General features: G+C 42.2%; 4 protein-coding genes across 4 annotated transcripts; 1 reads left to right on the forward strand and 3 right to left on the reverse strand.

Annotated features, from left to right (window-relative positions):
- Positions 1–27: 27 nt before the first annotated feature.
- Positions 28–11912, reverse strand: LOC6032067 (titin). Its single transcript, XM_001842681.2, has 4 exons — positions 11600–11912; positions 11307–11459; positions 8239–11250; positions 28–1610 (listed from the first exon to the last, which is right to left on the reverse strand). Exons 1-4 carry the CDS (start codon positions 11774–11776, stop codon positions 633–635), a joined length of 4320 nt encoding a protein of 1439 aa, XP_001842733.2. The 5' UTR covers positions 11777–11912; the 3' UTR covers positions 28–632.
- Positions 11913–12368: 456 nt separating this feature from the next.
- On the reverse strand, positions 12369–15557 carry LOC6032068 (vacuolar protein sorting-associated protein 16 homolog). The gene is made up of 5 exons (XM_001842682.2): positions 15372–15557; positions 15103–15298; positions 13699–14786; positions 13493–13641; positions 12369–13436 (listed from the first exon to the last, which is right to left on the reverse strand). Exons 1-5 carry the CDS (start codon positions 15428–15430, stop codon positions 12415–12417), a joined length of 2514 nt encoding a protein of 837 aa, XP_001842734.2. The 5' UTR covers positions 15431–15557; the 3' UTR covers positions 12369–12414.
- A 160-nt stretch (positions 15558–15717) lies between these two features.
- LOC6032069 (ubiquitin-like domain-containing CTD phosphatase 1) lies at positions 15718–18176 on the reverse strand. The gene is made up of 2 exons (XM_001842683.2): positions 17898–18176; positions 15718–16712 (listed from the first exon to the last, which is right to left on the reverse strand). The coding sequence occupies exons 1-2, from the start codon at positions 18067–18069 to the stop codon at positions 15895–15897; spliced, it is 990 nt and encodes a 329-aa protein (XP_001842735.1). The 5' UTR covers positions 18070–18176; the 3' UTR covers positions 15718–15894.
- Positions 18177–18382: 206 nt separating this feature from the next.
- LOC6032070 lies at positions 18383–22074 on the forward strand. Its single transcript, XM_001842684.2, has 3 exons — positions 18383–18604; positions 20934–21824; positions 21890–22074. The coding sequence occupies exons 1-3, from the start codon at positions 18509–18511 to the stop codon at positions 22001–22003; spliced, it is 1101 nt and encodes a 366-aa protein (XP_001842736.2). The 5' UTR covers positions 18383–18508; the 3' UTR covers positions 22004–22074.
- The last annotated feature ends 3135 nt before the right edge of the window (positions 22075–25209 follow it).

A 25209-nucleotide genomic window follows, 5' to 3' on the forward strand; every position in this document is an offset into this window, starting at 1 on the left:
TTCGATCAGAATAAAACAAAGACGATATATTTACTGTTGATTTATTAGATTATTTCGCCGTCACTCTTATTTCACTATCCACTATTACTTTCAGCAATACAGATTTCCTTTTTTTTATTTTGTTGTTGCTCACATCACTTATTTCCAAAAACAATCTCTTACACGTCTATTCTGGGATCTACTCTTACATTCAGAATAATGTCTATAGTTTATCGACTAATTATCTTGTCTAAATTATTTAGCAAATGTGAAAACTTAGGAGTACTCTATTTTTTTTGCTTCTTTAAAAAAAGAACTTAGGAAGAAAATATTTTAATGCTCCAGGATTGAGCGATAAGCACGAAAGAAAAAATAATAATAATCTGTTTCCGCTTTCGTGAGTAATGTCGTCGCCAATTATAAAGAAACTATACAAGCTCTTTCAACCAAATCGTCGAACATATCTGGCTGGCAAATAATACACTTATCTATTCATGCGTTCGTGAATATGCGCGTGTCACGAATTCACCGCTCTCGAAACACTCTCTTATCATTATAATGTAGGAGGAAGATTTGTCGCAGATCCAAAGAGGGTGAGGTCAAGACAATAAAACACTGGATTTCAAAAAAATGAAGCTATGCTGCCATTACCCTTACAGCGGTTGCTCCTGACCGTTATTACCACCTTCGTTCGCTTGCGCCGCCACCGGCGCCGGTGGCATCATCTCGTTTAGCAGTTCGCGCTCGATGGCCAGCTGAAGATCGTCGGGTTGCTGTGGCGCCCCGCCGGAAATCTCGTCCAGCTTGTTGTTCAGCAAGCTGTCCAAATCGACGTCGAGGCCGCCCGTCTCGGGCGGTTGCGTGCCGGCTTCGGTCACCGACGTCGAGCAGTCCAGGTCCGGTGGCCTCAAGCCTTCCGTCAGCAGGTTCTGCAGCTCTTCAAAGTCGGACTCGGGTGCTGGCTTGGGTGGTTCGTCGGATTTCTCGGGTGCAGGCGGGGCAGGTTCTGGTTGCTCCTGCGAGTTTTGCTCGTACTCGTCCATGGGCGTGTCCGAAATGGGTGACGTAGATTCCTCCGGAATGTCTTCGAGGGGTTCGTCAAGTTTTGCTGGCGCGACTTCCGGTTCTGCTGGCTGGTCTTGCTCTTCACCGTTAGTGTCTTCTGGTGTTGATTCAACTTCGTCTTCTGGTGTTGATTCAACTTCGTCTTCCTTGGTCTCTTCAGCAGGAGCTGGTTCAGCTGGTGATGCTTCAGCGCTTTCTTGAGGGTTCTGCTCTTCAGCGGACTCCTGTTCGTCTTGATTCTCCTCTGGCGACTTTTCTTCATCCTCCGGTTCTTCAGTTTTTTGCTCTTCTGGCGACTTCGGTTCTTCCTGAGTCTCTTTAGGAGAAGATTCCTCCACCTCCGGCTCTTCAGGAGTAGATTCTTCTTCTTCCGGTTCTTCAGGAGAAGCATCTTTCGCCTCCGGTTCATCATCTTCTTCAGGTGAAGATTTCGCATTTTCGTCTTCCTTTTCGTCAATTTCTTCCGTCGCAGGTTCTTCGACCTTTTCAGGACTAGAACCTGGTTCCTCGTCATTTTCGTTATCTTTCTCCTTCGCTGCAGGCTCTTCAGCCTGTTCTGGGACATCCTTTAAATAGAAAAAAATATAACATTATATTTTTTACTCAGACTTTTCACAATTGTTGACCCTGGTCAGAAAAGCGGGATGTTTGAATAAGTTATTTAAAAAAAGTTTAAAGTGCTGATATGCCAACATTAGGTCCCCGATAAAATTACATGTTGTTTCTTTCGCAATTCGCAATTTTCAGTGTAAGAACGGGCCTTGACCGATCTTATGCACTAGGTTCCCGACGAACACGCACTGCCCTTACACCTACATCTCACCCTTGCTCTGAGTCAGTACGAGCAGCACGCTAGAACACGCTTTGAGTGTTCGTGCCAGGCATGCACACCTTCTTTTCCGGTTACGCATTTTAACTCGGCCGGGGGTGGTACATTACGTAGGGTTTGATGTAAGTATAAGCGCCTAACCGTTTAAAGTGTGCCTATCAACTTTCATTAAAGCAAAAACTGTTTTATTTTTAGTTTGAATTCAAAAACTAATTGTTATTTACTGTGTATTGTTTTCTCCTGAAATCTTCCCTATTGTTGAGTCTGTTTATCAGTTGCTATTTCTTTTGTCGCGGTGTTTTGTTACAATTTTTGGTCCTAAGCATGTTATAAAAGTTTACCAAAAATACAATAGTAATATTTGTGTTAATTCTTTAACCACTCCATAAATTTAGTAAGGGCTCAAACCTCACTTGTTTGAAAAAAAGGGTGAAGATTGAAAACAATTGACAGTAAAAGATAATTTATTTTATAAAAATCAAGTATCAATAGTAAGAGAATGATGAGCGTATTTTGAAAAATAAAAATGAGAAGCTAGATGTATTAGATGTAAAATTAGACAATAGTTAACAAAAAGAGGTACAAAACAAGCTTAGATTATAGTAATGATAATTTATAGGACAGATAAAGAATTATTCAAATAAACAAATTCGCAATAAAATCAAAAAAGATTAGGCGAATGATAAATAGACTTGATATTACTAGTACATTAAGGAAAAGTATATTTTTAAGGCAAAAAAACAAAACAAAGTTTGTTACAGCAGTATCAATTGATAGAAAAGAGTGGAAAATCTTTGAGAGATAAGAGAATCAAAAGTTAGTTAAATTAAAATCAAATGTTGGATATTAAATAAAAGAATCAGTGAAGAATTGGGAATCAGAAGAGCAAAATAAAAATAGGAGATAGGTGGTAGCTGAGAATGAAGAGAAGAGAAACCCCGTTGTGCGATGTTTCAGGTACATCCACAGCAGTTGACTCAACATACTGCGAATCAAAACAATACCGTCTACAATCACAAATTACTTCCCTTTCCCACATTGTTGCGCCCCTTTCTTTTAGCCGTCTCGACTCTGACCCGCGGTGGTCAAAGGTTTACGATCCGTTTCCACAGGCCACCAGCTAGGTCATCATGAAAACCAAGCCAACGTGGAGGTAAGAAAATAGGACACTTGCAAGGAACCAGAGCTATACTGTTCTGATCAAGATAATTCGGATGATCTAACAGAACTACGGATGTAGTTAGTTACGCTCCTTCCAGGATGTTCCTTACGTGGACGTCAACCGAAGAGCACGCAACAAGGTCAGTGCCATTGCATGCTCTTAGGTATCAATCCTTGGCCTGCCATTATGCACGGAAAAATATATTCAAACAAAATTAAAATAGAAAAAAATATTTTAAAAAAGATTTAAAGATTTAATTTAAGGATTTAAAAAAAAATAAGGATTTAAAAAAAATAAAGGATTTAAAAAAATAAGGATTTAAAAAAAATAAAGATAAAAAAAAATTTTTTTTTTCAACTTAAAAAAATTACAAGATTTAAAAAATCGAAAATTCTCAATTTTTGCCTTCCTCACCTTACTGAGGAAAGGCTATAAAATCACTCGAAAAATGAACTTCTTAATTCGACCTCGTAGACCCACCTTCACGTATACCTATCGACTCAGAATCATGTTCTGAGCAAATGTCTGTGTGGATGTGTGTAGGTGAGTGGACAAAAAAATTGTCACTCGATTATCTCCGGACTGGATGAACGGATTTTGACCGTATTAGTCTCATTCGATCCGTCTTGGGGTCCCATAGGTCTCTATTTAAAATCAGCAAGTTTAGTTTAGTACTTCAAAAGTTATGCTAAAAAAACGATTTTGGCGTATGTCCGGAAGATTGTAAAGGGTGGTTTTTGCAAGAAACCCTATCATGTTCAAAGACCTTTCCAATGAGCCTGAAACATCAAGGATCTGACAACCCTATCAAAAGTTATTGGCACTTAAGTGTTATTTATAAACTTTCTGGAGGCCGGATCTGAGATATTGTGATAACAATATTGTCTGAATCTTCCATGTGAACTTTCGTTGGATAGGTTTTTTTTATCAGACCTTGCCGATGAGCCAAAAAAATTGAAGGTCTGCGAACCCTATCAAAAGAAATCAGTAATAAAATTGATTTGTTAAAAATGTTAAGGGAATGTTGCTATTTTTACTGAATGTATTGACTTTATGAATGTGAGGAAGGCACCAACCACCTAAAGGTGGATTAAGTATCGTTTTTAAAATAAGGCCGTTGCAAATATTTTTAAAATGTATGATTATATTTTTCATGGTGGCAAATTTGAACTCAGTATTCATAAGCCGGGTGCAAATTTGATGCCCTAATGGTTGCGGCTTCTGCCTTTCAAACGAAAAGTTCAGGGAGCAAATTCCGGTTGGTTCCCAGAAAATTTGAATCAGAAATTGAACAATGAATATGACCAAAAATCTACTTATTGAATAAGGTGGGATTTGAAGCCGCACATTTGGATTGGTGCCCTGGGACGCTACACCGTCGGCTCTAATAAGGGTTACAATCTAGAAGTGAAATGATCCGTAGCGTTCAACCGAGGTAAGCTGTATCAGTACAATCAATTAATTTAATAATTTTGAAATAAATATTTACACTTTTCAGAGGAGCGCAAAGTTTTTGAATGGCAAAATTTGAAGCTCAAATGTGCTTGCTGGTCAAATGAGGAAATATGTTAATTTTAAAAACTAAATCACATTATTTTACTTTATTAAACCAGTAAAAGTTTTTTTCGTGTTTTTTTTTTTGTAAATTTTTGTAATTTAAATATTAGAAAACAGGAAATTCTTTATTTCATCGCTTCGTTTCACTAGTAGACGGTGATTTAGGCGGATGTGTGTAGTCTAAGTCCAAGTTGCCTAAAAATTGATAGTTGAAAATAGAACCAAATCCACTTGAACCAAATTCTCACTACCATGACAGCCGTCCACTCCCGTCTCCACCGCGCACCAGGAACAAGGAAAGGGATTTGGAAGACGAGAAGTGTTGATGCTCCACTTTTTGCTTTGTTTTGCTTTTGATTTTGGATTTTTTTTTTTTTTTTTTTATTATTAAAGGTCCAATAAACTAAATTTTCAGTTTTTGTTCGAAAATCATGCCTGGGTTAAGACGGTAAGGCGTCATCCATAGAGTATGTCACGCTAAAATCGGCCAAAATTAAACCCACCCCCTGTGTCACACTTTGGCACGCTGGCTCCAATCCCTCCTCGAAAAGTACGTCACGCTTTGTCGCCCCCGTCTTGTTTTTGTAGAATCTAGATTAAATTTTTAAAAATTGCATAGGAAACCCATGACTCATCGGTTGTTTTGAAAATTTATTATAACAAATGTTGCATGATTTAAAATTTTTTTTTTCAAGGTATGATGATTTAAGCGTATTAGCATTTGCTTCCCGTCTCTCGTCGGTACTGGTCGCGGAAGAGGAGTCGCGCTCGCTAAATTTTTTTTGTCGTCTCAAGTTATGTCGCGTGTTCGAATGTTCGTCAATATTTGTTTGACCGGCCAAAGAGTGAACCAACTGTCTGTCGCTGGTGTAATCCGGATTTTTAGCGTTTTCCGGTGAGAAGAAGAAGAGCGCCGTGCAAGTCGCACGATCGAAATTGTTTTCCGGTAAAGAAGGGGGCGCCGCGTGCAAGCCAGCCCGCGCGGCACGATCGGAGTTTGTTCGTTCCGGAAAGAAAAAGCCGGGATCCTGATGTTCCGGTGAAAAGAAGAAGAGCGCCGTGCAAGCCAGCCCGCGCGGCACGATCAAAGGTTGTGTGTTCCGGTAAAGAAGAAGGGGCGTGATCCGGTAGAAAAAAGTGCGAGTGAAAGCAGCCCACGAGCGTGCCCTCAAAAAAGTTGGTCTACCCCCATCAGAGCGTCATACAACGAGAGATGGAACGACGACGACGGTAAGTTTTGTTCATGTTTCTTAATGTTATTTTTACCGATTGCGCGCGGATCAATCTGCAGCCATAAAATACGCTGCATTTTTTTAATCAATAACCGAGCCACGAGCCCCCCTCGTAAGCGGTAGATCGGGGTTCAATTCCAGGGTTGTTACGGACGGCGCGGATCGCGCGGATTCGGCGCGGATTTGCTGGCTAATTTCGCTTAAGCGCGGATTTCGTGACGTTTCAGAAATCTATCTTGGTTGCTCTCGGGTTTTCCAATAGGAAAAACAAACAAAATATTGACAATCTAGTAAGCAGGGTGTTCTTAGTTAAATTTACCTTTGATCAATTCGAAAATAAAGGAAAATATCAGAGCACAGTGTAAATATGTCGTGATAAAAATGGTAATAGTGAATAAAAGAAAGCCGTATTTCTTGTGTGGTCTTGGTCAATGTAAGGTCAAACTGCACTGGAGCTGATCAGCTGTCATCGTGCTCGTGGTGCCAGCGGGGGTCTGTAGGCATGATGAGAACACATGCTTATGTGCTGCACACGGGCTCCAGCTGGAGAGATTAGCCAAGGGATCATCGAATTTGAGGTAGGCTCGTTTTCTTTTTCAGGGCATGTAAGAATGGGCCCAGCACTAATGCTTTGTCAAGGTGAGTTCTTAAATTGTTATTTTGATCTCATTATAGAACCCCGGCATAGTTTTTTTTCCTCTGGCTCCCCTGTAAAATAAAGTTCAAACTGACCCCTCACCCTAAACCATAACTAACCCCTCTCCTTAAAACTGTTTATTCTTATTGATCTTATTCTAATATTTCTTCAACAGTGAGCGAGTTGTGGCGCTATAACCACGGCAAATAGTGTCCAGGGCATTTGTGGAAATACAATTTCCCATCCCCGAGGGTCCCGGAGCACCAAAACTTCTTAGCATGGTGGCTTCCAACGATTTATTGCCTATAAAATAGGAACGTGAGCGGGGGATCCCCACGTTTCTTCCTCCCCTGTAGATTCAGAACTGTATTGCTGTTAGAATATTCGTGTTCAAATTCAATCCAGTTCAACGAATCATCTTTGCGGTAAACTTTACGCAGTTGGCCTGGCCGCTTTAACGTTTGTGATGTTTCAAAGCAATTTATTGCATTTGGGCACTGCAATTGTTAATAATGACAAGAGAATGCTAGGCGTTAATCAACCTAAGGCATTTTCCAGGATGCCCTCGAAAGATTGGCTGCGCTAGGGTTAGATTAGATTAGATTAGAAATAGGGGAAGGTGGGGCAAGACGACCATATGGGGCAAAAGGAACAATTGCTCGTACGGCAGTAATTTTTACAATTTTGATTATTTCCAGTATGAGGAATTGTTGCTAGCAATGCAATTAGCTGATTCTACTAACACATAACCACCAAAACGACGTAAATGCCACGGGGCATAAGATTTAGTGAAGTTTTTTCAAAACCTTTGTTTTCTTATAATATTTGGAAAGTGCAAAATAAGACTTAGGGTTCGTTTTAAGGCTCATTTTATCAAAATGCTATTTTTCCTAGATCAGTAGTGTCCCTACCAATGACATGCACCTATTACGAAGTATGATTTAACTTTTGGTTATTTTTGTTGAGAGATTTTAAAAAATCTTGTTCAGGTGGGGCAAGTGTACCATATGGATTTTTAGTATGGAAAAAATACGAATTGCTGCAACAACATATTTTATTGGGAAATAAATACTTGATAGTACTTAAAAATTGATAAACAATTGTTAAAAAAAATGTCCACACAAAATAAAATGTTATTATGAAAATTTACTATTTAGTAATATTTTTTTTTCGCAAAAACGATAAAATTCTTAGTAAAATATTATTATTTAATCTAAACATGGAAGAAACCCTTCAAATACATTCTAATCTGATGTATCTAAGTGATAACAGTTCAATTGTTAGCAAATTAACATTTTTTTTTTTTCATGCATTGTTCCTCTTGCCCCAACGGGTTGTTCGTCTTGCCCCACTAGTTGAGTAGAACGTACGGAAAATCAAAAATTTTAAAATCATTTTTTTACATTAAAACACTGGATTTTTTTAAAACTGTTTCTTACAAAGTCTTAGCCAAGACCTAGAAAAAGATGATTATAATAAAATCCGAAAGATTTTTTAACTTTTTAATGGGTTATAACGAGCATTTCCTTAGCTTGTTACACTTGCCCCACTTTCCCCTATGATGATTTAAGCGTATTAAATCCATAATATGCAAAGTTACTTTTTTTTAATTATTTTAAGACTGAATTTTCAGTATTCAAAAAATAGTCTGGCGTAACGTCACAAACTCAAGAACCCCTTCTCTCCCCCTTGTCACACTTTGTCACGCTTGCGACAACCCCCCCTGGTTTGTCCCCCAGGAGTGGAGACGCCCTAAAAATGTATTTTCTCTACTTACCTTCGGCTTTTCCTCCTCTTCAACCACACTGGGCTGCTCCACCACACCATTCTGAGATTCCTCCGGTTCCTCCTTGATGGGCATCGGAAACTCGTCCTCTTCCGCATCGTCCGCACTTTCCGCTGGTGGCGCTTCTTCCGGTGCCTCCTCCTTAATCGGCATCGGAAACTCGTCCTGCTCTTCTTCCTCGTCTCCCCCATCCGCCACCTTCTTTTCATCAGCAGCCGTCGAAGACTCCTCCGTCGGTTCCTCCTTGATTGGCATCGGGAAGTCATCCTCGACGGCGGCGTCCTTCGCTATCGACTGCACCTGGGCAATGACGGGGACGGGTTGCTCCGGTGCGGGTTCCGCGTCTCCGGAAATACTGCTTCGCGTGGAGGAAGATGCCGTCGAGGCGGCCGCGTTGCCCACGACGTTCGTGATGACCGGGAGAGGGGATGCGGACTGTGGGGGTTCGGACGCGCTCTTGGCCGCGGCCTCGGCCGCCATTCGTTGCTTGAGCAGGGCGAACGGGTTGATTTTGACCTTGGATTTCTTTTTCTTCTCCGTTGGTTTTGGGGTGGCGTCCGGTGAGGGTGATGGGGTGGCAGATTTGGTTGCTGGTTCCACCGGGCGGTCCGGTTTTTCCTGCTTGATGCGAACTCCGTCGAATGCGATAACGGGGGAAGGTTCTCTCGCGTGGCGAGGCTTCTTGCGGGTAGGAACTTCGTCCAGATCTTGCGCTTCGATAGGTGAACTTGAGGATTCCAGTTCTTCCGGATCGATGCGCTCCTGCTTGATGCGGATTCCGCCGGGAAGTTCCGAGGATTGTGCGGCGATGATTTCTTGCCGCTCGTACGCGGGATCGACCTTTTCCTGCTTGATTCGCACAGCCAAAACGTTCGGCTTTTTGTAGACACTTTTTCGTGCCTTGGACTGGGAGCGTTCCTCCAGGTCGTCTCCTTCGTCGTCGTCCACGCTGATCGGTTCCGAGACCGTTGCGTTGAGGAGACCTTTTTCCTTTTTGATTTTGAGGATAAGCGTCGGCTTGGGTGAGCCTCGGACTGGCCCGGAGGACGAGCTGAGGGTGGACGCCGGGGAGGCCACCGAAGTGCGCGACTCGGGACGTCTTTTTTTAGCCGCTGGCGGTTCGGAATCTTCCTCCAAGCCGGGTTCCCGCTTGATGTTGAGCGCCAACTGCTCGTTGAACGTCGTGTCTTGTGATGGCGGTGCCTCTTTTTCAGCGGTTTTCGGCGCCGGTTGAGATTCACTTTCGGCAGGCGTGTCCTCTTCCTGCTTGATGGGCATCGGGAAGGGAATTTCTTCCGTGGCAGGTGCCGGAGCTGCCGCTGGTGGTGGCGGTGGCGCAGCAGCTTCTTCGTCATCTTCGTCCTGGAATCCTCCGTAGTCGTTACCCGATTCTTCGTAATTGTCGTCATCGTCGTCGCCATTTCCAAGCGGTTCCTGCAGTTGCGACGGTTCCGTGTCAATTTCGGTGGTTTCCTGCTTGAAGGTCGTCTTGGCCAGCACCACCATCGGCATCTTGCACAGTGCCAGCTGCTCGTCCATGCTCATCTGGGCGGCCTGCTCGGCAAACTCGTCCGCCTTCCGTTCTTCCTCGGTTCGCGTGTCTACCGGAGAGCTGCTGTTTTCGGCGGTGGGCGTGTCGACGTTCCGAACGCGGTCCTTGGTTTTGTCCTTTTTCTTTTTCTTCTTTTTGGCCTTGGCCTCGGAAATACTGGCGATCGCTTCCGTGACGGAGCTGAGCAGATTGTTGATGGTGGCAATGTCGGTGTCCTTGTCCAGCTTGGAACCGGTGTCGAGCAGGGTGGCAATCTTGTCTGCTGCGGCATCGGCCGGAGCAGCAGCTGGAGCTGGAGCTTCAACGGAGGGAGGTGCGTTCTTGGGCCGCCCTCGTTTCCTGGCGCTGGACGAAGGTGTCGGTGCGGGAGCTTCCGGTTCCAGCTCCAGCGGAGGCGGGAACGGAATTTCACGCTCTTCCTTGGGCAGTTCCGGTTCGGCGGGCAACGAACGACGTGTTCGACGTTCGGCGGTACCAGCGGCCGTTCCCGGGACGGCGGCAGCTCCGGATTTGCTGTTGACAGCTGCGGGCTGCTCAACCGGTTCATCTTTCGGGATGAGCAGCGGTTCCGGCGGGGGCAGTGTTCCCGTGCAGAACATCATGTAGTGACGGGTGAGGATTTGCTTCTTCACAAAGTACTTGTCACACTTGGGACACTTGGACTTGGGCTTCAGGAAGCAGCTGTGCCATTCGAACAGGTTCTGCGTCTTGAACTTTCTGTTGCACAACCGACACTGCACATCCGGTAGAATCGCCGGAGGGCGACCCCGGGAAATGCGGCCACACGCATTCAGCGAAACGTGTTTGACTAGGGCAGCGTTTTTGTCCCATTTCCGCTTGCACTTGAAGCAAGTGTACGGAGTACGTGTCAGCTGGTGCCACAGATTGTGGTCCTTGAACTCCAGCACGGACTCGAACGTTTCCCGGCACGACCCGCAACCAAACTTGCGCACCGTCGGAACGTGTTTCAGCCCGAGATGGCTGTCCAGCTCGGTTTGCGTTTTGAACTCGTCCGAGCAGAACGAACAGGGATGTTCAAACTTGATCTTCTTCGGCACCGGCACGGTCAGTTCGGATTTCGCCGTTTGCTGCTTGCTGCTGCTCGGTTCCGCCTCATCCGGAGACGGTTCTTTGCGCTTGGAACGGGTTTGCTTCAGTTCCGCTTCGGATTCCTTGTCCTTTTCGAGTTTTTGCTGAGCCAGGAGTTGTTGCTGTTGAAGCTGCTTTAGTCGCTCCTTCTTGGTCAGGGCCTTGACCGGCGTCGACGGAACCGGTTCGTCCTTAACATCGATCGGTGCCTTAACCCGGGTGGTCGGTGCCGGAGAGGGGGATGGCGACGGCGACGGTGGCCCCCTTCGTTTCTTGCCCTTTTTGCTGCTGCTCGAACTGGCCGCTTCAATCTTCACGTCCTCCTTGACGTCCTTCACGTCGGCTTTGGCCGCAATACCAAGCTGGAAAAAGAATCGTTCAATAAATTACCACCACACCCGAAATCGCACATCCTCACCTGCTTCCGCGACGGTTCCACCAGCGGCAGGTTCAGAATGGTCCGCGTCTGCAGATTCGTCGCTGCGCACATCAATCGATACTCGTAGAAATCGCTGATTTTGTCCACACAAAGAGAGCAAATATTTTGCGGCATCTTGTCATCCTTGCTCACCTAAACAACACCGCGCCGGAAATGGAAGAACCCAAAAACCAAACCAAAACAATTAGCGCCCAGCTCATTAAACGTAAACAATAATAAAAAGCAATCGAAAGAGAAAAAAAAAAAGCAATCAAAGCAGGCGGCCCCCTCACCTCTATACCAACACAGTCGAGGATTTTTTTCGCCAGCGTCGCTTCTTCTTCGTCGCCGACTATGATCTCGATTTCGGTCTCCTCCAAAATCGGGACCTTGCTCGGCTGGTCGACCCCGCAAAGCCGGCATATTTTGTAGATCTGCTTGTGCAGAATGTTGATCGCGAAGCGCTCCATCGCGTCCGGCACCGGTGGCCACCGGCACTGCTCACTTTGCGGCCCTTTTCCGGGGCTTAAAATCGATTTTTCCGCGGACCACCTTTCAGAACACAACTTTAGCTTCCATGTTTTTTGACACTTTTTTTTTCTTCTCTTCTTGATGGCCGCACCAGCGCGGGGGAGGGCCACGGATTGCGTGACGCAATGTTGACGGTCAATTTAATTTTATTTTGCTGTTTGATATCAGAAACGCACGAATTTATCACAAAATTATTGTTTACATTTCATAACTAATAAAAAAGGTATCGCTGTGCTGTGCTAAATTTTCATATTAAGAATACAAAATTTTAAAATTAAACATCAGTTACGTTATTCGAGACTCCTCCCAACCGGTCGCGTCAAACGCGTAACACGCTGCGATAGAATTAGTTACTTCTGGAGTGGTATTTAAATTTTACTCAGCCTTTGGGTAGTTAGTGTTTCTCTTCAAATTTGAGTAAAACGTGGCCATGTTTGGAATTTCACTTTGAAAATAAATAAATAAAAAATTACAGATTAAATAGTTACTTTTACTGCATAATATATTAACTTTTAAATTGATGGAAATTTTTTTTCAAACGTTACAAATCCCGCCTCGCCCTACCGCGCAACAACAATCACTTTTTGCTCGACAGCTGCCCGATCAGATTCTCCACCTTGGCCAACAGTGCGGGATCGTTCGAGCAGCAGTCGTAAATCTTCAGCAAGCTGTCGATGTCCTTTTGCTCGTACGCGATGGTGGCCGCTTCCACGTGGCAACCGGCGCGCAGATACCACTTGATCTTATTTTCCTCCCCGCACCGGGGCAAATACTTTTTCGCCTCGTCAATTTTTCCCTGGGCCAAGCAAACCTCCACAAACGGTTCATAGCCGATGGGACTTTTCTTCGACTTTGCAAACTTTTCCAGCTCGTCCCACTGGAACTGCTGCGAGAGAACCTGTATGCGGAGCCACCAGAAGCGCCGGTCCGGCACGCGGAACTCGCTCTTCAATCGTTCGGCATATTTTATGTCCCCAAGCAGTAGCAACTGCCGAATCGTAGCATGCAACGGCAATCCGTACAGTCGCTTTTGGTACTTTTCGTCCAACGTCTTCTGATGCTTCATGAGTTTCTTCGTCTCGTCGCAAGCTTCCGTTTCCAGCGTCTTGTTGGCTTTCTTGTAGTTTCCACTAATGTCCGGAATTGATACCTCGACATTGTTAATCTCCAGCGCTTCCCGCAGACCCAGTTCCGCTTGCGACTGGAAGTCATCCTCCTGCGAGTAGATATCCTTCAACGTGGACAAACTGTTTGCTTGGCAGTACTTTTTGTACAGATTCTGCGCCAGCGGAAACCGACGAATGGTCATCTGGAACTTGGCCAGCGCCGTGGTGCTCTTCATTTCCAGTATCACCATGTAGATGAGGTCGGTATCGCCCGACTGGGTGGCGGCCATCAACGCCTTTTCGTTGGCGCCCAACTTGAGCAGCAGCGGAACCTGGAGGCTTTTGCGTGGTTCCAGCTCCAGCAGCGTGATGGCCAGCTTCGTTTTGCCCACCTGTTGGGCCTTTTTGGCCACGTTCGCAAACGAGATGCGCTCGGTGCGCGTCTGGTGCGAGAGGAACTTTTCGGAAATCTTGCGAGCGACCTCTTCCTCGTCTGAAAATGATAAAAAATTTAATCCTTAGAAAAAAAAGAGATTGAATGAAACTTACTCTTATCGTGCACAATTTTGTGGAATGCCCAGTGCTCTAGAATACGCGATTCTGGAAGTTTTAGATGTTTAGCCACCTGGATTGCCAGTCCGTAGTGTTTGCGGAAAATCAACCGATCAAGAATCACCAACGGTTGTAGAAAGTTGAATCTGTAGCAATATCATAATTATTATAAGTCAAATATCCACTAATTGATTCAAACTCACTGTCTCAATGTAAGCGGCATACCGACGTTCCGATCGCGCAGCGCATTCAACACCCGCAGCACACGGCACATTTCGATGTACTCCTCGGGATTGTACCCGGAAAGAAACCCCTTCCCAAAGTAAGCCGCTCTGATCAGACTCTTCTGGGTATGGGTATCGAATTCCTGGCCAGCGGCCTGCACGCACTCCGCCACCGCCGATGCCAGCCGGTCCCGAATCAGGCAGAGATATTCGTCCGACTGATGGCTGCGCTCCTGGAACTTGCGGTGCGCTTCGAAAAGGAACGATGCCGGTTCGGAGATTCCGATGCCGAAGATGTTGCTGGTACATCGCGGCACGCGCTGGATTAACTCGTGATATCCGTTGGTCAGGATGCGAACTCCGTCCATTTCTTGAATTAGGACCATGGGGGAATCGTACGTGTAAATATTTGAGTCTCCGGTCGTGCCGACCACCAGAACCATCGAAGCGTAGCTGACCACGACCGCTTGATTGTCCGGAGTTGGGTCTTCGTCACAGCACCAAGCGATCTGCTGTGGCCGTTCGGTGCGTCCAGTTGCATATTCACAGTACTTGGTCTTGAGATCAGCCGATCCCATCCAAATAACTCCGGTATTTGTGTACAGTGCCAAGTGTCGGTGATTAAACGAGACGGCCATGAGAATTATGCTGCTGAAATCGCTCTTCATGGTAATGACGTGAGTCAGAGGGGCACTTTCGCCGTGTCTGGCTAATATGATTTCCGTATCACGGGACAGCAAGCAGCACGTGGTACGCTCTTGCGAGACCAGTTCCCAGCTGGTGAGTCCCGTTGGCAAGGACAACAGTTCCGATAGTGGTCGCGACTTTGGATCCTTGATACTATTGACGATGTAAATCTTGTGGCTGGCCGTAATAACGGCCACACCGGTCCCCGAACTGGACGCAAAAATCTTGGCATCAATCACCTCCGTAACGTCCTTTCCCATGCTGAATTTATGTTGGAAATTGCCAAACATGTCGTAGATAACCACAAAACCATCGTCCTGTACGCACAGAAATTCCTCCGCATCGGACCAGCCCATGCAAACCAGGTTGCCGTTGTCCCACTGGAATCAAATTTATGATTTTTTTGAATATTTTTTTATATCAATTTATTTCTAAAGCATTTTTAATAAAACCCCAAAAATTTGGAAGGAAGCATGCAAATTTAAAGAAAATTAAGCCAACAACCTACAACTCAAAATTGGGTCATAATAGTTTTCAGAAAGTTGGGTACTCTCAAATTCTACGTAAATATGAGTAGTTCCAAATAAGTGTGTAATAGCCTTACATCGGGCTATTTTTGTCGGGTTATGTCGGTGCATCCAAAGTTTAAAAAAAATGCAAATAAAATTTAAAATTATAAAATAAACTTTCACTCACATTAATCGACGAGATGAGCTTCCCGGCGCAGTTGAAAATCCGAATGACCGGTTTGGCCGAACCCGACCCGGACAGCTTGAGGAACTGCTTAAAGTCCTTGACCAGCGCCACCGGGCCACCGTACGAGGCGGCGTGCACGGTCATCTGCTCCAGGTTGATGGTCGCCGGCCAGTCCATGCTGTACAGGTCGATTTTCCTGAAAGAAATCCGGGTTTCGAGGCGAACGGGTCAATATTTTCGTCCATTGGGCAGCGATGAGTAATTCTCACCTGTACGAGTTTTTCTGGCCCAGCGTGAACCAATCTCCGGTGTTGCACAGGAGAGACATGTTGGCTTGTGGGAAGCAATCCGGTGTTCAGTGAAAATTTATGCACTTTTCACGAATTAAACAAGTTTTTCGTCGGATCTTATCAAAATTTTCGTGGGGCGAAACAAAAACAATCACTTTAATGACATTTTTTTCAATCATTGAGCTGTCATCATTCAAAAGGGGACATCCAATTATTACGATACGCACGATAAGTTGATAACTGTTGTTAGGCATTAGCGTTAGTGAATTTAAAAAAACTCAAATAATCAAGGGAATGTGATACAAATTTTAAGAACCATTTCAAATTTAAACTAAAATGCGATATCTTTATTGTTCATGTTGTTTTGCATTAAGGATAAGGATTTTTAAGTTCATAATTAAAGCATTAATGGAATAAGGCAATTCAGCTCGAAACGAATCCAGACCACAACACGCGCACTCACTCACTGCCGGATCTCCTTCCCGTCTTCCTCCCACTCACACTACTCGTCGGTCGCTTCGCGACGCTTTTTCGGCTTATAGCTTTCCCATTTCTTGTGATTCAGCTCGTTAAAGTCCGGACAGTGCGCCGCAATGTCCTTCAAATATTTGGACAGCTTGAGCAACTCTTTGTCCTTGCCCCGGTTCAGGTGAGCTTCGGCAAACGGCTTGATGCGCAGTCCCGATTTGGGGTTCATCAAAAAGTTCCGCCGCAGGTCGTCAAACATGATGGTATTTTTGGACGAGTACTGCTCGTATTTGCCCCAAATAACCCCCAATGGTTTGACCTCAATAACGCCACGAATCGGACAGTGTACGGTGATCATGGCCTCAGAGTCCAGCATAAAGACCAGCTTGTAATCGGGATGAGATGAAACGCCCAGCAGTTTCATCTTCTCAACGATCCACTTCATTGAAGTGGCCGACCAAATGGCGATGTCGTAATCCTGATAGGCGGACGTGAGGAACTCGTGCAGATACGGCCGCATCAGCTCGGAACCGTTCTCCGCCGCCGATCGGTGATCAAACAGAGTGTAATCAATGTCCAACACCAGCAGACGTTTGCCCTCACGCGGCGGGTTGAGTTCGTTGATTTTGTACTCGCGGACTCGTTTGTTAATTTTGGCCAAATAAATTTCCTTATTCTCCAGCGGAACCTTGTCGTCGTCGTCGTTGTCCAGGTCGTTGATTACCGTTCCGACGTCGTCCGGCTTCGAAGCTGCTTCCTCGATATCCGCCTCCAGCGAACCCACCATCATCAGCTTGAAGTTGGGCTTCAGTTCCATCATACCGAGACGCACCTCGTCGGTGGCGAATTTACCTGTTAAAGTGCAATTAGTTAAATAAACACTTCTTCATCAAGCAAGGATTAATATGGATCATTTCGCGCCAACTGTACACAAAAAAGTACAAATTCGAAATCGAAATCTTTTTCTGATCATGCTCAAATTTTGTGGAGCTGTTTATAATATCGAATCATGCCAGAATCCTAAATTTCTTCATTTTTGGGATCGGAACTTCCGACAATTTTCCAAAAAAAAACTCTGTTTTCAGATGACCGTATCTTGGAAACATTAAATGATAGAACAATGACGTCATCAGATTTTCGATAAGAAACAGACTTTTTTGTATTTTGCGCATTTGAAAACTTAACATGCATTTTTTTCGAAATACATGCGTCGCCGTTGTGTTCCCCAGACGATTTTACATAAGATTTTGTTTCTTGTTGGGCGAATTCAAACGTTATCTTGAGATAACGATTTTTTTAGCTTGGAGTTGCAGAATAACCTAGAACGCTATGCATTTTGCCTAAAAAAAACGAACAAGACAGGTAAGTACGTTTTATTCACATTTCCGCTCAAAATGCATCGCGTGGTAGGTAGGCCAATTTAATCACTCCAAGTCGTTGGACTAATTAGCGATTCTCAACGGGGGTACCGGGCCTACATGATTTACATGGTAGGGGGTACCGGCCTAGAAGAAGGTTGAGAATCGCCGGACTAATTCTCAACACTTTTACCGTTTCCGCTAATAAATCAACATTTTAAGATTTATCAACTATGGAAAAAAATATTCTTATGTAAAATCGTCATAGTTTAATACCTCCTTTAGAAATCTGGAGCGATTTTATTTCTTTTTCTAAGGGCATCCTCAACGTGCTAATGCTAATGCTAAGGAAAATGTTTTCGATTTCGTAGTGTTACGGAATGTGGGACGACACCCATTTTTAAGATGTTTTTGACTTTGCACAGGAACTACTTAAAATTGAGTAATTTTTATTTATTAGAATACAGACAGAAAGGGTTCAAAAAGAAAAAGAGAAAAAAATAAACTGAGCAAGCTTGTGTCTACAAATTTATTTTTTTTCCATACTGGGAAAGAAAATTTCCATGAAATTTCCAAAACCGATGATCTCATACACAAATTTCCTGTCAAAACACGTGAGATGGAAATTTTTCGACCCGGCAGATCGTAATTAGATTAACAAATTTTTCTCCCCACTTACCCTTGTACTTAAGATTGAGAAGTTTCTGCCGCGGCGGCTTCACTTGTGTCTTTTTGCAAATTTCGTGCTTTAACACAGCAACTGTGTCCTGATCGGTCAAATCTTCTATCGGGAACTCTTTGCCGCTCCATTTGACAATAATTTTAATCTCGTTCGACACTTGCGGTTCCATTTTCTGTCGCGTTTAAAACTCTTCCGCACGAAAACAACAAACTTGTTTTTGCTCAAAATTTCACCTGCTGCAAAAGATCTATCTCTTTTTGCGGTTATGTCAAACTGCTGAGTCGCGTTATTTACGTTTGGGGCGCGACCGAAAGGTACGTAACGGTTAGAGGATTTTGAAGAAAAAAAAGTTGATAATATTATTTTATAACACAGCAACATTTTGTGATAAACAATGATATGCCTTTTGCAAAATGGTCTGATTACAGTTTTTAAAACATTTAAAATCGTTACGTATTTCGTTGAGACTCCACTTTCGACCGGTTGTGAAAGACAGGTCGAAAGTCATCAAAGAGTTTGTATCAACAAGTCGAGTGATTTTTTGAAATTTAAAATTTATCAGTTTTTGAGTAAAAGTTTTCGGAAGAAGTAAATTGCGTTCATCAAAAATGTCACTGTTTTGTGATGCAAAGTTCAAGTTTTTACAAAACCATCCATTTATCGCAGAAATTGAGGAAAACTGTTTTGTTGGTTATGTTGCCGGTGTAAGTAAACAAACATTGGAGTCAGAGCCGGAGGTCGAATGCATAACACCGTCGTAGAACAACTTAAGTTAATTCTTAACTTTTCCTAAACGCAGGTTGCCCACTTGGTTGCCCATGGTTTGACTTGACATATTTACGGAGCTTTTTTTTATCGATTACTTTTGGTTTTATCCCTTATCCCCGAATCCCACTTTCCCGAATCCCATATCCCCGAAAATCATTTCCCCGAAAATTCCACATCCCCGAAAATCTTTTCCCCGAAAGTGCGACTTCCCCGAAAATCATTTTCCCGAAAATTCCACATCCCCGAAAATCAATTTCCCGAAAATTCCATATCCCCGAATGACATTTACCTGAATGGCCATTTTACCGAACTGTCGTTTTCCCGAATTTACATATACCCGAATGGTTACTTCACCGAAAAATCAATTTGCCCGAATGATATCCTTTATATAAACTAAATTGTTATTTTGGGATTTTTTTATAAAAGTATGACGTTAATATTAAATTCTCCTACGTGTTTTTTAAGATTATAACCGTAGAAGGCCATCCATAAACCACGCGGACGCTTCAAGAGTGCGGGATATTGAGATCATCCACGTTCCATAAAAAAAAGATTTTTCTTTTGTAGCGGCGATTTTCAGCAAAGGAAATTTTCCAAAACGGTATCTACGTGTTAAGGATTGAACAGCACGATAGCTTTATGCGAGGACTCGATGCGCAGGATTCAGTTTGTTCTAGATGTTGTTTAACTGAACTGATTTGTCTTTATCAATTTTAGCTGGATGAAGGCTATGAACAAATTTTTTTTACGTCCAAATCGAGTTTTGCGATCAACCCTTTCAATTAAATCTAAATAGTTGATTATTGAATTACAAAATGCATTTTTTGAATATTTCATCACTGACATTTTAGATTTAAAATTACTAAATCACTTTTAAGTAGTTTAGGGACTCGACAGCCAAACAAAAAGACGACTAATTTTTTTTTTATTATTCGATTATCCGAAATGAACTTTTGACAAGGCCTTCGGATAATCGAGTCTGGACTGTAATTTGATTTTCAACTAAATGCATTTTTTGCGAAATGACCAATGTATCAAATCGACGTTGTTGTGTTATCTTGTCGTTTGTCGCTCTTTGCCGTTCTGAGAAAAACGCGTTTTAATGTTTGGCCTTGAATAAACGAAAAAAGAGCCAAACACGTTTTGTTTGGTTGACCATTCTGTGCATTGTCCCGAAGTTTGGTTGATTTTGGTTGCCAAGGTCCCGAGTAACAACTACAAATTTTGCGGTAGTCGGGCCTGAACGTTTGTCAAACACGTTCTGACCTGAAATCCCTCTGGCCAGTTGTCGCACTTACATCAATTTAAATATTCAAAATTCAAGTGAAGCTCGGAATTTTTTGAACGTTCAATTGTGGACATGATACTTCCTTGGTCGCTACTTCCCCGAACCCGGTCAGGCGGGTATGGCCGTTGCCCAGGACCGCGCGCGGTTCTGGGCAACGGCCATACACGCCCGGCCGGGTTCGGGAAAGTGGCGTTCGGGGAAATGGCCGTTCGGGGATATGGTCATTCGGGAAAATGATTTTCAGGAATGTGGAAAATTAGGGGAAGTAGCCATTCGGGGGTCTCGTGGCGCAGGGGTAGCGGCTTCGGCTGCCGATCCCGATGATGCTATGAGACGCGGGTTCGATTCCCGCCTTATCCACTGAGCTTCTATCGGATGGTGAAGTAAAACGTCGGTCCCGGTTTCTCCTGTCTCGTCAGAGGCGCTGGAGCAGAAATCCCACGTTAGAGGAAGGCCATGCCCCGGGGGGCGTAGTGCCAATAGTTTCGTTTTTCGTTTTAGCCATTCGGGAAAATGGTTTTTAGGGGAAGTCGCCATTCGGGGATGTGGCCGTTCGGGGAAATGGATTGTTCGGGGAAATAATTTTCGGGTTAATGACATTTCGGGGAAGTGTCTTTTCGGAGATGTGGAATTCGGGGAAATGTCTCTTCGGGAATGTGGGTTTCGGGGAAATGTCATAGATTCTTACTTTTTCGCTTCTGATTATTTTTTTTTTCAATAAATAAATTGAATTTGGCTACAGGAGAAATAAAAAAATCCAAATTCATTGGTATCGAATTCCTCTAACTAAGTTTGTTTCTATTTACTCAATATTAAATTAATTATAGCAGATGTCTGAAAATAAGTAAAGCAAAAGCTTCTCCTCTTATTTTACATGTTGATTTGAAATAAATTTCACATCAAAATTCAAGTTTGTCTGAGATCCGGACTACTTCTTCCAAAATGTTGAATGAAAGTTTTCGTATTTTATATTTCAGCGATTCAAGCTGCAAATTATTTTACCAGATTTCCCGCAACTTGATAATATGAAAATTGCTGTTTTCGATGCGTTGCAATTAATGAACACTGAAGAGGTTTCCAAAAACGGCACACTAGATGAATACATGGAAAATTTGATAAACTTCCTAACTGGTAGAACTACGCCACCAGCGAAAGAGTCCAATCCGGATGCTTCCGCCATCCTGGCCATCTTGAGCCAACTTGAACAGTTGAAAAAGGAGCACCATTGCCAAGTCCACATCAACAGCTCGCTTTCGCAGCTTAAATTATCCAGATTCAAAGGGGACGATCAACATTTTTTAGAATTGGCACGAGCCTCCGAAACGACCTTCTCGGTCATTTCGCACAGCCTGCCGGATTTGGGTTCGTCCGTGGAGCTCTTCATGTACCCTGCGGCACCGGAAGCGCACACCACGCAATTCGTTCGAGTTTTAGAGCAGCTCGAAGAATTCTACAGCAACCTCAACACACTCGATCAGCTTTGCTACGTGGTAGATCCGACGGAGGTTGACACGCGCCTCACATGGCGCATCATCAAGTTCAGCCAAAAGGTGTTCCTAAAGATTTCGCTGCACCCTCTGCAGCCGTCCTCGATCGAGGTTGCGTTCATCGGGCCAACGGACGAGATTGAACTGCTGCGAGAGCAGTACAACGGCAAGCTGGAGGACTGGGATCCGGACAGCGACGTGTACACGAACATGCTGCGAATTTTCGAGATCATGTCGTTTCCGATGCGCACCGATGACGAGGCGGACGCGATCGACTGTGGCATCTGTATGTCGCACCGGGACGAGAGGGGCAAGATTCCGATCGTCAGCTGTGACAACGAAAAGTGCTCGCTGGTGTTTCACATCGATTGTATGAAGCAGGTGGGTTGATTGGGGATTGCTTGTAGAGTTAAGTGGTTTAAATGTATTTTTTCTTGTTGTTGCAGTGGTTCCTATCGTTGAAGGAAAGCAAAACTTTCTTCGCCATATCCATCGGAACGTGTCCTTATTGTAAGCAAAAGTTGTCATCGAGCTTCGATATGCTGCTGAGATGTTTGTGATCTCATTGATATTGTGTTTAATTTTTACATTCTTAAAACACCAATTGTGTTAATAAAGTAAGAAAAAATGTGTTAATAAAGTAAGAAAAAATCATATTTCAAATTCTCTTGCATTATTGGATCACTTAAGCCTGGAAATTGATTATCCGCTCAACGCAGAACTTATACTTCCTTATACCTTTCAGAGTCTTAAATATACTGAAATCTGCATTTGCAATATGACCTTAATCCTAGCTAAAATGGTCCAGATTTTGATTTTGATAGTCGAATTTGAATGTAACCTCAACAAAAACCCCAAACATGTTTTAAAGTTACATAGAATTTGTAAATTCAAGATGATGGCCATAATTATGCTTTTTCGAAATTGCGATTTTTATCCCCATTTTACTAGCATAACTATTTTTGCAATGGCTCTTCTATTTGACCATGTTCCGGATTCCCCAGGACACATGGAATCGGTACTAAAGTGGCCAATACGGACAAACACCAATATGAAAAATGCCATCATGTTCTCTTCAAAATTGATATCTTTTATCTCCATTTTGAAAGCACAACTATTTTTGCAAAATCAAATCCCATTTGATCATGTTCCGGATTACCAGGGGACATATAGAATCGATTCCAGTATGGACGAAAACCATTCTGAAAAATGCCATGTTTATTTTTTTTTGAAATTTAGATTTATATCTCCATTTTACAACCACAACAATTTTTGCAAAAAAATCTCCAATTTAACCAGGATCCTGATTATCCGGGGACACCTGGAATCGATTCTAAAGCGGTCGGTTTATTCAGAAGTCGGTTTTATCAATATTCTCTTTATAATTCTCAGTAAAATAATCCCGGAACTTTTGTTTTTGCCAGTCATTGCACATCATTCGAATTTTGCCGTTATTTTTCGTTCTCTCTTTCCACCCGTGTCCGCGTGGGTCTGCTCGGTTGGTCAGCGTTGTCGTCGTGACCAGTTTTGATGGATGATTTTTCTAAAAAAATCATTATTTTTTTATATCAAAGTAAAAAGTATCCTTTTTTCAAGTTCACCCGTCGTCACCCTTTAAAAGGGTATCGAAAATGTACTGAATTTGACATACCCTTTTAAAAGAATGACGCCGGGTGAACTTAAAAAATGGATAGAAAGTATCCTTTTTGAGGATTGAAAGTACCCTTTTGAGGGATACTTCTGACTTTGAGTGTAGAATTTAATAGTTCATATTGCTATACATCATTAGGTCTATTCCCGTACTGCAGAATTCTGCAATTCTGCACGAAATCGGCAGAAGAGCGTTCCCGTACTTTTCTGCAACATAAGTAACTTTTTTCCCAGGCAGAACTTCTGCAATGAGAGAGACAGAAGTTGCAGCAAAACCGTTCCCGTACTTTTCTGCAAGCTCTCTCTTCTCTTTCTTGTTGAAAAGTGACTGCAAGTTGGTGTGATGGATGTTGAGTACACGCTTACATAAAGTTTGCAATTTGGGTGAAATCAAGCATTTTATTATTAGTTGTAATATTTTTTTTGTTTTATTATTACTAAATTGAATTAGTCTTTTGAAGAGACGTTTGTATATTTTAATTTGATGGATTTTTTGGGAAGTTAGTTTTTTTTATGTCTGGTTTTATAGAGAACGATTTTTTTGTGTTCATTAATGTAAATGATATAGCGATAATTTTTAGTATTCAAATGATAACTTTTTGAATATACTAAATATGTGTGTTTAAATAATAGGTAAATTTAATTGCCAAATAATTAATTGCACCTTTAACGGTGCTACCAATTTGTATTCTTATTTGAACCAAAAAATGTGATTTAATTTAGTCGAATTCTTAAATTTTAGGAAGTTTAAATTCTAAAATTCGGAAATTCTTAAATGCGCCATCTTGAATCACAAAAAGTACATTTTTTGGAGTCGTTAAAAAATCAGGTTTAGAGGATTTAGAGATTGAACATTTTGACGAGTTCTTCGCGTTCTTCGGAAAATAGAGTACGAATTGTTTCTATTTTTTTTTTAAATATTTGAGTCTTCATTTTTTTATGTACAGAATTTTAAAATTTTATTTATTTTTGTTTTTTTAGTTTCTTTATTTTTTATTATTTTTTTTTAAACTGTGACTTTTGAATTTTTGGTGTTCTGAACTTTGAAATATTCAAACTTTTGACTCATTTATTTGGAATTTAAATATTTTTGAATTTTTAAGTTTAGGAACATTTAAGTTAGAAACCTTTATTTTTTATTTCGAATTTTGAAAATTAAGATTTTTTTGAAATTTTCAATGTTTAATTTTTAATTATTTGAATTTTCAAGCTTTTAATTTCTGATTTATTGTTTTTTTTTCTGAAATAAATATTTGCATTTTTAAATTTTTCTAATATTTGATTTATTTTTTTAAAGTTCCTCAATTTGAAAAAAGTTCTTTTTATATTTTTAATCACGAATTTCTTAATTTTCAGATTTATAAATTTATGAGTTTCAAAATTGTAGAATTTGTGATTATTTTTTTTTATTTGTCAATTTCGCTGCGTCACCGTTGTTCTTCGATGTGAAATCCAATCATAATTTATTTATGTTATCTTTCAAACATTTTTCTATTAAAACATGTATTTATGGTCTATATAAATATACCTCCTATATTACACCTTTTTCTTTTTTTAATTATGTTTTTTAAATGTACCTGCCATTCTCAGTTCTTAAATTGTTTACCTAATGTAAAGTTTTGAGTTGTTTCTGATATAAAATGTCTACCTAAGCATTATAAATTTCTAGTTTAATAAATGATACATGCTTGATTTTTAGATAAAATGTTGATTTGCATAAAAAATAAGTCCCCGTTCTAGAGGTAAACTTCTTTCAATTACAATTTTTGTCAATCCATTTTTTTAATTGTTTTGAAATAATTTAAAAAAACTTCAATACCCAATTTGAGTAAATCCACTCAACTGTGTACAATATTGCAGAAAAAGTACCGGAACGCGCTACCCAGGCAAAAGTTTTGCGGCTTCTCTCCTTGCAGAACTTCTGCAAAAGAGAGAGATGAAGAGAGCGAGTTGAAAAGTACGGGAACGTGCTGCAAAAAAGTGACTTATGCTGGCTGCAGAATTCTGCAGAAGCTGCAGAAATTCTGCAATTCTGCAAGTACGGGAATAGACCTATTGTCTTCGTTAGAAAGTTGGCTACACCAACTTAGATGGTTGGAATATGGTTTTCGAAAAA

This window comes from Culex quinquefasciatus, chromosome 1 (genome assembly GCF_015732765.1).
Source record: "Culex quinquefasciatus strain JHB chromosome 1, VPISU_Cqui_1.0_pri_paternal, whole genome shotgun sequence".
Classification (NCBI taxonomy): Eukaryota; Metazoa; Arthropoda; class Insecta; order Diptera; family Culicidae; genus Culex; species Culex quinquefasciatus.

Bases quoted from the DNA above. Each gene is read 5' to 3' on its own strand.
- LOC6032067 (XM_001842681.2), bottom strand. From the start codon at position 11,776: ATGGAGCGCTTCGCGATCAACATTCTGCACAAGCAGATCTACAAAATA. The intron at 11,460-11,599 runs GTGAGGGGGCCG...GGTGTTGTTTAG, and splicing joins TCGACTGTGTTGGTATAGAG to GTGAGCAAGGATGACAAGAT. The intron at 11,251-11,306 runs GTGAGGATGTGC...TTCTTTTTCCAG, and splicing joins TGGAACCGTCGCGGAAGCAG to CTTGGTATTGCGGCCAAAGC.
- LOC6032068 (XM_001842682.2), bottom strand. From the start codon at position 15,430: ATGTCTCTCCTGTGCAACACCGGAGATTGGTTCACGCTGGGCCAGAAA. The intron at 14,787-15,102 runs GTGAGTGAAAGT...ATTTGATTCCAG, and splicing joins AGCTCATCTCGTCGATTAAT to TGGGACAACGGCAACCTGGT. The intron at 13,642-13,698 runs GTGAGTTTGAAT...ATATTGCTACAG, and splicing joins ATGCCGCTTACATTGAGACA to ATTCAACTTTCTACAACCGT.
- LOC6032069 (XM_001842683.2), bottom strand. From the start codon at position 18,069: ATGGAACCGCAAGTGTCGAACGAGATTAAAATTATTGTCAAATGGAGC. The intron at 16,713-17,897 runs GTAAGTGGGGAG...GCACTTTAACAG, and splicing joins TCTCAATCTTAAGTACAAGG to GTAAATTCGCCACCGACGAG.
- LOC6032070 (XM_001842684.2), top strand. From the start codon at position 18,509: ATGTCACTGTTTTGTGATGCAAAGTTCAAGTTTTTACAAAACCATCCA. The intron at 18,605-20,933 runs GTAAGTAAACAA...TTTATATTTCAG, and splicing joins TTGTTGGTTATGTTGCCGGT to CGATTCAAGCTGCAAATTAT. The intron at 21,825-21,889 runs GTGGGTTGATTG...TTGTTGTTGCAG, and splicing joins ACATCGATTGTATGAAGCAG to TGGTTCCTATCGTTGAAGGA.